Source organism: Morone saxatilis, unplaced genomic scaffold (genome assembly GCF_004916995.1).
Source record: "Morone saxatilis isolate NCDOM2014 unplaced genomic scaffold, NCSU_SB_2.0 Contig15, whole genome shotgun sequence".
NCBI lineage: Eukaryota > Metazoa > Chordata > Actinopteri > Moronidae > Morone > Morone saxatilis.
In genome coordinates, this window is record NW_023339707.1 from 1,121,986 (window position 1) to 1,134,312 (window position 12,327).

Here is a 12,327-nt window from a genome sequence, read left to right on the forward strand (position 1 = left end):
CTCCTTAAAAGCACAGAGAAACTTTCCACTTTCAGCAGATGAATGTGAAAACATCCTTCTAGTGTCAAACTCTGTACATACAGCATTCAAACAGCACACTGTAGAGACAGGAAGAAACACTGATTTCTGACTGGAGGGGACTTTAAACTAATTATTACAACATTTTTCAGTGGGATTTTTCCTTGTCTCTGAGAGGCTTTTGGGAAACAGTGGGAACCGGACCCACTCCTAGCCATACTTGAAGCAACTGGCTCATTATCTTTTGCCTTTTTGGAAAATGGACTCTGTGCCTACGTATGAGTTATGGTTGAGACAAAAAAAAAAACACATTAAATGTGGAGAGAATGAGATTTTATAATGACTAATGTACTGTGTTCACTGTAAAGCACCATGCTGTGTATGTTCCTTTGATTTTACAATGCTTTTGTATTTTCTTTTTTTTTAAGGGGAATGCTTTGCGTTTAATATAATTATGACTGTGTTTTCCTTTTTTTAATTTTAAGAGTGTTTGTACACTCTTAGATGTCGCTGTAGATTTAGAATCTGAGTTCACTATTTGGGTTCATTGTACAGTTTTGAATATAATACAAACCTGATTTAGACTTTTGTGTTGACTGTAAACCCATTAATGGCTTTCCCATCAAACTTAAAGATAAAACCAAAACAGAAAAAAAGCTAAAAGGCCACAAAAACTGCCTCATCTTCCCAGAAAGGAACAGCAGGCCACTCCAGACTTTATCACTGACTCCATGATGCAATTAGCCCTCACGGTGGTGCAGCTGTGGTTCTGTTGATTGTATTAGGGAATTAGTGATGTCTTTCTGGACAAAACCCCAGAGATTGACAGAGGGACCCTCACAGAGCCCTAAAACATAATAAAGACAAGTAGCGAAACCACATCTCTCTGTGGGTCTGCTCTTGTTGGGGCCAGCCTTGAAAGAGAAGTTTTTTTGTTGTTGTGGGGAGTTTTTCTCTTTCTCTCTCTCGCTGTGGTTTTATAGCCCAGGGGTCGTTATCTCTCAAACACAGGGAGAAACTAACAGTCGACTTCAAACATTGCGTATACGCATGCACCACCGCACTCACAAAACTTCCAGAAGGACGCAAGGGATTGCTGTGAGGAAGCCCCCCAGGGGTGAAGTGACTTTTGACATGGACAGCAACATATCATACCCCTGAACACACACACACACACACACACACAGATCAAGCGTCACAATCACCCTCCTCACCCACCCCTGGGGGACACAGAAAGAGAGGGAGGCAGGGGAGATAAGCACCCCTGCCTTTACCACCCCTGCCCCCCACCACCACCACCACCACCATCTTTCTCCTCTTCATTCAATTCAACGGGCACCCACCCCTCCACTTCCCCTTGCTCCCTGTACGCCTGCCCTGTGTACAGCGCCTCTGCCAAGTAGTGTGTGTGCTATCTGATCAATCTGTGGCATTGACACACACACACACACACATACACACACGAGAGGTAAAAGCCATTTTGGCCCCTAATAGCCACTCCATCCAGGGACAACAGACCCCCCTTGGAGAGGCCGCGGCTAAAGTTTACAACAATAGGGTTAGAGTAATTAGAAAGGCACTTCCCTTCTGGAAGAAATAGGGAGGGGGGGGCATAGAGTACAAGACAGAGAGAGGGGGGAGATAGATGTAGTGACAAAGAGAGTAGCAGCAGAGTTGAGCTGCAGATAGACATAAAGAAAGAATCTGAAGCAGAGAAAGAGAAAGAAACTGAGAGAGAAGAGGCCCCCAGAGTACAGCTATAACCCTATCTATTCACCGCAGAGCTTGTAAAGATGGAGGAACAATCAAGGTGGAAAGACAATGAAAAGATGGCTAGAGGGCAGGGAGAGATCACTCCACGGTCATGACATGTGAGAGGAAAGGTTTACTGCTACAGAGGCATTCGAATATTAGATCTGAACAATGGGCCCCATCCATCAATATTCCCTGACAAGGGAAACCTTAAAAGATGCTAAATATATATATAATTTGACAGTGTCTTCGGATTTCACTTAAAACTGCACATGCTAAATTGAAAATGTGTTTGTGGGGACGCACTGGCTTTTACCCAAAAGTGATTCTTTGACTAAAATGTGTTTGAAATCCACCTCCAGGCCCAATTTGTTTCATCTCAATGTGACCAGTAGCCCAAGATCAGATCTAATTACAGAAGTCAATCTCAGTGCTATCAGCAGGATGAGGCTCAGATTAGGACCGGACCATATGGCTTGTTGGGGCAACTGCGGTTTATACATAGCACTGAGGGGTGAAGTTAAACACACACACAAACACACACACACACACACACACACACACTTACTTACAGGAACTTTGACTTACTCATACCACATGAGGAGAACTGAGTCAACCCATGCCGTCAGTCCAATATGTCCATGCGATGATGCCATCAGGAGGCATTTTAAATTTAAGAGTTTATGTCCATATAAAGAGGGCAAAGATGAGTTATTTTAAGGGGTTAAATATAAATAATCCCAAAACATCTACTTCCATCAGGTACAATAAAGTCATTTTCAGATATATAAATGGATATATAAATGTGAGGGAAATTTAACATGTTGACCCATGTTTGAATAAGAGCCACTTCTATGTAAAAGTCACTGCAACTGCAATCTTACTAAATGGAGCCTTTAACATTTCCAACATGGCAAAAGCCTGAATGCTGTCAGATTAAAGACTGCAGCAGCACAAGGTTAAATACAAAGAGAATAAATGTTCACCTTATTAAAGCCGCTACAAGCAATATTTCTATATTAACAATGGATCAAATGACTGTGTGTAATATGAAAGGGTTCACTTGTAGTGTTGAACCCACAGAGAATTATCAAATTATTATTATTTATTATTATTGAGAATTATTATATTACAAAAGCGCCACTTCAGCGTCTTTTAAGTCATTGTTTAGCTTTAATGTTTTGGTTCATTCTCATGTTACCCACTGTACACAGCTTGCACAGCACCAAACAGCAGACAGACAGAGTTAGCAACCAGCATTTAGCAAAGAGCCAGATATTTCTCTTAGGAGTTGGCAGAGAAGTAAAACAAAGCTTAAAAGGACGGCAAAAGTATGCTCATGTTTCTCTGTGTCTGCTCGACATGTAACTGAGCTGCTAGCACATTTCTTGCATTTCTTTCCACATAAAACAAAAATGAAATCCTGCATTGTTTACATCTATGTTTGTCTTCTTCACTTCCTTTGTTTCCTTTGTTAGCTAGGCTTCTTTGAGTGTTACCACCACCAACTGTGGCAATCGTGTCAAAAATATGTGTACGCGCATTACAATCAAAATCCCATTAGTAAAAAACTTTGCGCTATAGCACTACTGGTGGTTAAAAAATACCCAAAAATCTACGGTCAATGGTGCATTGTGTCTCTTTCCATAGATCACCTGTTATGACTGAATAAAGCTTTAACAAACGTTTTGACTGTAATGGACACCTCTGCTGCCATTGTAACAGACAGATGAAGCCTACAAAGTTAGGTATCCCATGTGTGAAAAGACAGAATATGAGCACTCCGTCAGCATCTACCTCTGTGTGCGGAAACTTGACAATCAACTACTATATCAGGATTTATGTCTTGAAGTTGCTGGGGCCTTTATGTAAGTCCAGACAGCCTTGTAAAGTGTCTTGGTGGATATTTTTCTCCCGGCAGGTTCCAGTTGTTGTTGAATGTGTTTATACCTACGCTAGTAAAGAACAAGAGTTTACTCATTTGAAACCACCGTCCAAGCAGATAAATCATCTCCTTTGGCAAAAAGATATGACAAGGTAGATAAATTGTTTTGCAGGAAAAGTTAGTGGCATAAATAATGAGTAAACTCTGGTTATGCCTGTTTGGCCCTGCAGTTGCAACAAGGCTAATTAGTCCTTAAGGGAGAAAATTATATTTTGTAAAAGAAAATGAATGATCCTGCACTAATACAATGCAGTGATAACAGAAGGGAAACAGAGTGAAATGATCAAAACAACAAAAGACTGACGCAAGAGTAGCTAATGCTCTTCAGAAAGAGAAAAAAAAAAAAGACTCCAGTTATTTACAGTAAATGGCAAAGTCCTCTTCATTTGCTGGATGTGTGTTATTGACGGGCAGTGTTTACATCAAAGAGGAAACAGATGGAAAGAGAAGCAGATGCAGGGAGACAAGATAGGGAAACCAGATCAATAATGGGAGAGGGGTCACTGACTCCAACACACACAGAGTCCCATTAATAATGTCTTTAAGGCCAGGAAGAGAAGTACTAAATCATGCTGTGGACTACTGACAGTAAGACTTGACTCTAACACAAGCAGGCACATCAGTGAAAACTGTTACACAAACAGAGGTATAAATAATGTATCACATTGCTCACGCAAATTATTTCATGGCGGCATCAGTTCAAGTGAACTTGTGATAGTGATAGTTAAGCCGGGCATATACTGTATGATTTTAGAAAATGTGTTGTTTAATTCCAACTCCTGCTGTACAAGTTTGCGATGTAAAGCCAAAGCTCACCATTTATGCGCTCACACTATACTATATGCCTGTCGGCCCCTGAGGACCACTCCCGCTATTTATTATAAAAAAGTTTCATTCGAAAGCTCGGAGGCAGCGTTCAGAGTTTGTTTGCTACCCATTGCTAACAAGGTAAGTGTCATCCTTTCCTCGATTGTCGAAACATCTCAATAAAAAAGCTCTGGCGTATACAGACTTTCCGTTGCATGCTGTTGCCACAGCTCAACCACCACCGTCCACAAGATGACTTTCGGACGCAAACAATGCCCATAAAGCTGAAATTCAGTCTGACTCCAAAATGAGTCGTGCAGCTCAAAAGTTAGGTCAGACACAGGCTCAAATCGTACAGTGCATGCCCAGCGTCAATCAGCACATCTCCATTCAGTTGCACTTCATATTCACAACAGTAAGCGAACACATCACCATTCATACCGCCGTAATGCTAGGCGTTGATTCTGACTGACTTTAGTTCAGCGGTACGCTCAGTGTGCTTCTGGTTCAAGCTACTTTATTAGTGATTTGGGTGAAACTGGATCAAATTTTATAGATACAATATTCTGCTCTGATTGGTTGTTTGCATTCAGGTCTGGTGGATATTTGCAAATGCCATTAGGAGCACTAGGAGGAACCAGAGGAACCAGATTTCTTCACAGATTATCTGTCTCATATACTACTGTCAGGATATAGTGACATATTTATGGTTATTTCCTATTATATTCAATGTATAACAAAAACAGTACTGGTAAACTGTACAATGAATCCAGATAGTGAACACAATAACTGCAGGAAGTTTGTGTAAAACAAGCTATTTAGATTTGTTTTGTGCAGATTATTTCCTCCAGTGAATACTGATCAGAGATGAGTTTTGCTGATATTTTTAGCAACTTTTTATACCATTTTCTTTTTTTGGCCTTTATGCCTTTATTTGACAGAGACAGCTGAAGATAGAGAGGAAAGAGAGGGGATGACCACTGGTAAGGTCGGTTCGAACCCGGGCCCGCTGCAGCACCTCCGTATTGGGTCGCCAGCTCTACCTACTGAGCTAACCAGGCACCCTCTCATTGTTCCTTTAGCTCTTTGGTAGTTTTAACTGAGTACTTATGCAGGATGAGGCTGTTATCAGAGAGCGAAGGCTCCGTGAATATAGATTGTGTTCAGCTCTTTAAAGTCAATCTATGAATATTATTTTTTTTAGTAGTTGGTAGATTAGTGACCTGTCTAAACTTTGACCCCTGTTGTTCTGTTTTTGTGGACCAGTCGTGTCCACATCTCCCAGAGCACCATGGAGTGTCTTCATGGCGAGTTCGATGTGGAGCCAGGGAACGGGGGTGACCGCTGTGACTACCTGAGAGAGAGGGGCATTGAGACCTACCTGGTGGTAGTTCCTAAAGGACCTGTGGGAAAGAATGGGATCAACGGTGTAGTGAGTCAAACCTGCCACACACCCACTCTGCAAATATTTGGATATTGAAATGTTGCTTTCACATTCAGCCAGCTGATGCCCAGGGAAAGGAATAAAATGTTAACATGTTAAGTCATACAGTATTTGAATCCTTCTTGTTACGCAAAACTAGATTTGAATATCATTTCAAAATGTATGTTAGAAACTCATCAGCATACATGGATATGTACAGGAATGTAAAAAGGAAGAAAGATAAGTCTTATCATACTAATAACTCACTGCTTCCTGTTTGCTTGTTTCATATTAGAAGCTGTCTGTAACCTCTTCCAATGGAAACTCCCCGCTGTTGATCAACACCACAGAGTGTAACGGCAGTGTCAATACCGCCTGCACCACACCGGAGGAACCAGAAGAACTGGACACCCGGGTAACCTAGAAGTCATTGCTTAGATTAGAATATAATGTTACAAGAGTCCCACAGCAGGTGTTTTTCGCAACTCACTATTCAGTGCTATACCATCAAAATATATATAAATAAAAATAATTTAGCTAATCTTAGGGTCACAGCTGTATTTATAAGACAGCAATTTCAGCACTTAAAGATTAGGTTTCAAACCTTATCAACATCCACAGCAAATTTCATGGGAATCTGGCAAGTAGGTTTCTTAATAGTGAAGCAGCATGTGGATTAAGTGGTTGTTCAGAGGTTTAATGGTGTTAGACGGACATACCAGCCGACTGTCGTAATTGACCATTTCTAAGTCCCACCCATTTTGCTCTGGGCTCCAATAACAGTTAAGCAAGCCTCCGTATAAAAAAAAACAAAGAAAACCTAGTTTATTATTTTCTTTACTTTCCCAATAAATGGAAGGACAGTAAAATAAAAGATCTGTGGCTTCTGAGGCCATCTGCATAGAGGAAAAAAGGATAAACTGTCCATCTGTGGCAAACACTTCATCACAGATTAGTTAATAATGTTACTAAGTAAATGACATGTGTGCCGATTGTGTCTGTAGATTGAAGTGAATCAAAAATTAGTCTTATTGATGGTGGAAAAAAAGTATTTACTGTGAAAAAATATGGCCCTACAACAAAAACATCCGCTTTAAGAATGGAGTTTTGTTTGGTAGTGGGGAGTAGAGGGTATTTTAACCTTAATAATTCACATAAATTGAGCATAAAGTAACATAGGAAGTGGAGATAAAAACCAACATGTTTTCTACATCTCTCAGTTCGTAGTAAAAGGTCAATTTAACAAACACGAACAGCATTTCAAAAAAATAAAGTGTCTTAACAAAAAACAGTGACAGATGTCAGAAATATGAGATTCACTAAGGTAGTTGTATATGTCATGTTGGTCAACTTTGATGCAGGCAGACTGAAAGATGCCGATCGTTGATTCGCAATGCCTTGCTGGCCATAGGATTTTGGTTCCTAATATCTAAAAAGCAATACGGTATTCTTATTTTATGCTATTAAATTGGTAAAGACCTTGGAATGTGCATTTACTGTCAGTCAAATTGAAGGGGCTGCTTTCAGCCAAAAGGGGGCAGGGACACCCACATATAACCCAGATGGGCTGCTCTTACCTAAGTAAATATTCTTAATTTGTTCTTTGTTGGACTTCAGGTGGTGAATCCGTCTTTCCCTAACCCTCGCAGAAGGCTGCGGCTGCGGGACCTGGCTGAAAGGGTGATTGACGCTCAGGAGAACGAACAGGAGCTCAACAAACTGCTCAATGAGGCTCTGCTGGAGAGAGAGACGGTGCAAGCGTAAGTGAGCAAAAAGCGCTACTTCCTTCTAGATGCAAAACAACTTAATGACATTGCTTTTATCTTTGTTAGCTTTTGTCATGTTAGTGGTCGTCAGAGGACCTGCCATTGACACACATACACTGATTGCACTTTTTTTTACACTCTTTGTAAATACACTTTTTAAATGTGGCTCAACTGAGAACAAATGAGGGAGTGAATCAGAGAAATTAACTTTATTTTCCGTTACATCCTAAAGCACCTCCACACCTCCACACAATCCTGCAGAAGGTACACATTGCCAAATTTTGTGCTGAAGCTGCACTGTCTGCTGTGTGTAGCTTACTCCCACCCCCAGTCAAACACAGAGACCTGCAGCTCTTTATACATTCATATTCGCTGAGAGAGACTATGATCTGCGAATGTTGACACCCAGACATGCCCTATACACATAACAGCTAAATAAGCAAATACGGGCAGTGGGCAGGGTCTCTGCAGATACAAACACGCTTCTAATGGGTCACAAGCAGACCCGGAATTTGCAGATTTTCTTCACAGTTTTCAGTGGTGATCCAGAATGAGAACAGCATAAAATGTAGGACACATGGCAACTATGCAAGGTTTATGGGGAACAGAGAGAGCAAAAATGTATTTGCAAAACCATTAACCATTCCTTTCCCAATAATTACCACTGCAACACAAACAAATAAATAGAAAACTGGTAAGGTGCTTGACCTTAACTTCAAATATTCTGTGAGAAACTTTACAGGCTCAAACATAAAACTTTCTTAGATGCTCTAAATTAATACATCTGCTTACATTTTTTTAATCTTTGGATATTCACAATATCTATATATCCAAGTGTGAATTGTCTTACAATAATTATTACCGGTAAGTCAAAAGTAAGTAATCTGTGTTGACAAACAGCGTCTCTTCACTTTCTCTCCTGTAAATCTAAATTTTCACACCACAAACTTTTATCCTAATGCTTACTGAAAACAACACGTTTGGAGGTGTATACGTTTAAAATCTGCGGTATTCTGCAGAGGTGTTGTCAGAATTCTAGGAGCACAGATTCCGTGTGGGCCTGGTCATAAGTGATGATTGATTGGGATTATGTTTGTATGAGTCTATACATACTATTTTTGGGAAAATCCTACCTAATATACCTTTTAAGAGTTACAAATTTTGGATCAGATGTCCCTTATATGTATTATTTTCTACTGCTGTAAATTCTGCAAGCTTTACTTTTGTTTGTGCTGGAGGAGCAGCACCTTCCTCTAACACAAACAAACAGATACGGTACCAAATCAAAATAATACTTTTATTCTGTAAATGACTTTGTGAAAGATACAAGTGTTTTTTCCAAACTGCGACAGTATGTGTCATGTTGCTGACAAATGTTATTTGATGTAATTGCTGAGTGTCTCTTGTCTCATTAGTCTGAAGGGGAAACACACCAACAAGCTCTCTCTGAGATTTGTGGATCCAGACCTGGAGACCCGTTACTCAGTGGAGAAGGAGAAACAGAGTGGAGCTGCCTTCTGTTGTTCCTGTGTGGTCCTGCTCTTCACTGCAGTTATGGAGGCTCTCATAGACCCCTGGTCAGTTCACAACGCTTTTTTATTCACCATATTTGGCATAGACACCTATTCAAAAATCATGATCCTATTCACATAATAATTTACTGTACTGTAAGGATCCTCTACTCTTTTTATCTCAAAACACAAGTCCCTTCCCTTTTGGAACTTCAATCAACTTTCTCCTTTCCTGTAGTTATCAAGCCCTCAGGAACTTTGAAGCCAATTTGACATAGTGGCCATCAGTTTAATTACAGCAATGACATCCATCACAAGATTCACCCTGACACAAAAAGACTGTTTCCCATGAGGTTACATTGTGAAAGACGTGGCTGTAAAACGGTAGATGCATTTTTTTTGAGCGTCAACTCCCCCGTGTAATATGTGTATTTGATCCATTCAGTCCAATAACATTTGTAAAGTTTAGAAGAGCCACAACATTAAATAATTTTATCTCCATTCAAGTTAGCAGAAGGCTAAACCGGAAGTTAGTGGCTCAGCCAGTGGACTAGCGCGCTTGCTATATGAGCCACATTATGCGGAAGGATATGCAAGAGATCTGGCTAATTTGTAAGTTCTTGGATTCCTGCACCACTGAACAGCTTCCATAATGAACAGAGCCTGCTTCCAACTCCTCTGAGTTTGTCTATATTGAAAAGACAATGTCTCTTTTATCTTTAAAACATCCTAAAATGTGGTATTCTTTCCAACATAGATTAGCTTAGCAAAAAGCATATCTAAGTACAGGAAAGGAGAAAGTTGACAGAGGTTCTGACTGAGGCTTGCTCAACTGTTATTGGAGCAATAAGCGAAAAGATGTTGGAGAATCTGGACTTGTTAACAGCTACCAGTGCTGTGTATTTCTCTCAAGGTTGTTCTGTGTGTTCATGTTTTGTGGGACAGGTTGATTGCAAACTACATCACCTTTGCAGTGGGAGAAGTCCTGCTGCTCATCCTGACAATCTGTTCTCTGGCTGCCATCTTCCCTAGAGTGAGTTACAACACATGGAACACACACTCAAATGTGTCATGTTTTCACTACCTGGTAGGCCCTGGTACCACCTAATCACCTAATCTAGATACAACAACAATCAATCTGACCAAACCCCAAAATCTGTGTATGCATTCTTCTGCGGTTCCTACCAAGGGCCAGGAAACATGTCCTTTGTTAACAGAGAAACTGCGTTCTCTTACGCACAAACTGAGAAACTCTAGCTCGCTTACTGACAGTTACACCTAGAGCCGAGGGGTCTGTCCGAGGTTTCTGCCTCTTAAAAGGAAGTTTTTCCTTGCCGCCGTCGCCAAGTGCTGGCTCATGGTGGGAACTGTTGGGAACTGGAGCCACATGATGTCAGTCACCTCATCTCATTTATGTGCTCATATTATAGTTAAATAGCTTGGGTTTTTTGAAGTGGGGTTGTTTGAGGTAGTTATTCAGTGTATTACCTACAGCAGACAGAGGTCACCATGTCCCCAGTTTGGAGAATGTACTGCTGTGGTGTATGTTATATTTACAGTATTTTTACAACTTTTACTTGCCTTTTCCAACAGGAGCTGTAGCCTTATATTCTCCAAAGCCACCAGACTCCTTTGACAAAAAGTAATTTTACCTTGTAGAACATGGTACTCCCTGGTCTACCGCTGTCTCAATCCGCAGCAGCTAACATTAGTTAATATTTTTGATGCAAACTAATGTGTTAAAACACAAAAGTCACACAATAACACAAATAAGACAAATTATTTGAGTTTCACATCACTAACCCTTTAAACATGTGCATCTCAAATGAGTCTATTGTGAACATTTACTGATGGTGCAGTTTTATTGTGATAGAGGATAGCATAATGGTGTACAGCAAGTGTGTGTGTGTTTGTTTGGCATGGAGCAGTACTTTTGATTCCACCTCGTCATGGAAAGTCAGATGTATTGATAACCAGCAGAGAGGCCAGTATTGACTGCTGTCACAGGCTGCATTTGGGTCAGTCAGCAGCACACACACACAGTCATCCGAGTTGTCGAATGCAGAGTTGCTGTAAATAATGCTCGGGGCTCTTCAGCACTTATCAATATCACAGTGCAATAATAAGCCTACAGTACTGTTTCCATGAACACAGCACAGTCCATTAACAGAGGCACATGTGTGTGAATGTGATCCCTCTGACTGCACACTGTTAGCAGCCACAGAACTGTTTCAGTAACATATTCACACGTCATAACAGGAAAAGGAAATGGGTATCTAATAACATTAATAACGGCTGCATTCCATTTATGAGTTGCAGGCCTACTTCTCTGATATGGTGTAAGACTACTGAGACACTCAAAGGGAATGGAGTTATCATTCATGTTATTAGTTCCACTTGTGTTTTTCCTGCCAAGTCAAAATGTATGCTGCAAAGAAGGCCTGTAGGTTTAACATATCCACCAGCACCTGACTCTTGTTTTTCCCATTACCCCACTAATGAGCACAGTGTCAGATGATGCAGTCACAAATGTGTGGGCATTAATGATGCTGTTTCCAAAAACATCTCTGACTTAGATTGAAATAAAGTGTAACATATTTCGGGGCGATTGTGGCTCAGAGGTACAGCAGGTCGTCCACTAATCGGAAGGTTGTTGGTTTGATCGCTGGCTCCTCCTGCATGTCGAAGTATCCTTGAGCAAGATACTGAACCCAACAAACTGCTCCCGATGCTGTGTCATCAGTGTGTGAATGAATAAGTTAGTTTCTGTTCATCTATCATCTATCATGATGATAGTTGTAGTGTAAAAGCACAGAAGACTAGAAAGGCGCCATACAAGTACAGGTCCAGGTCCATTTACCATTTAAAAAACAGCTTTTTCTGTCATGATAAGGAAAAAATTATAACTATAACTTACTTTTGGAAACTGATCGATGGAAAACTAAAAGGTAAGTGAGATTTTAAGATAATTGCTGTTGAGTTTTAGTTTATTTTTCAGTGTACTTTTTCAGTGTGAGCCACTGGCACCGGCCAACCCCCACACTTTCAGGTGTTATGCTAACCTCTTCAACCCTGCGATGACCAATAGTATATATATATATATAT

At 40.5% G+C, this 12,327-nt stretch overlaps 1 protein-coding gene across 1 annotated transcript; it reads left to right on the forward strand.

The window, feature by feature from the left end:
* Positions 1-5,789: 5,789 nt before the first annotated feature.
* LOC118324654 (adenylate cyclase type 3-like) lies at positions 5,790-12,293 on the forward strand. The gene is made up of 5 exons (XM_035657081.1): positions 5,790-5,954; positions 6,241-6,360; positions 7,563-7,705; positions 9,127-9,288; positions 10,168-12,293. The coding sequence occupies exons 1-5, from the start codon at positions 5,814-5,816 to the stop codon at positions 10,328-10,330; spliced, it is 729 nt and encodes a 242-aa protein (XP_035512974.1). The 5' UTR covers positions 5,790-5,813; the 3' UTR covers positions 10,331-12,293.
* The last annotated feature ends 34 nt before the right edge of the window (positions 12,294-12,327 follow it).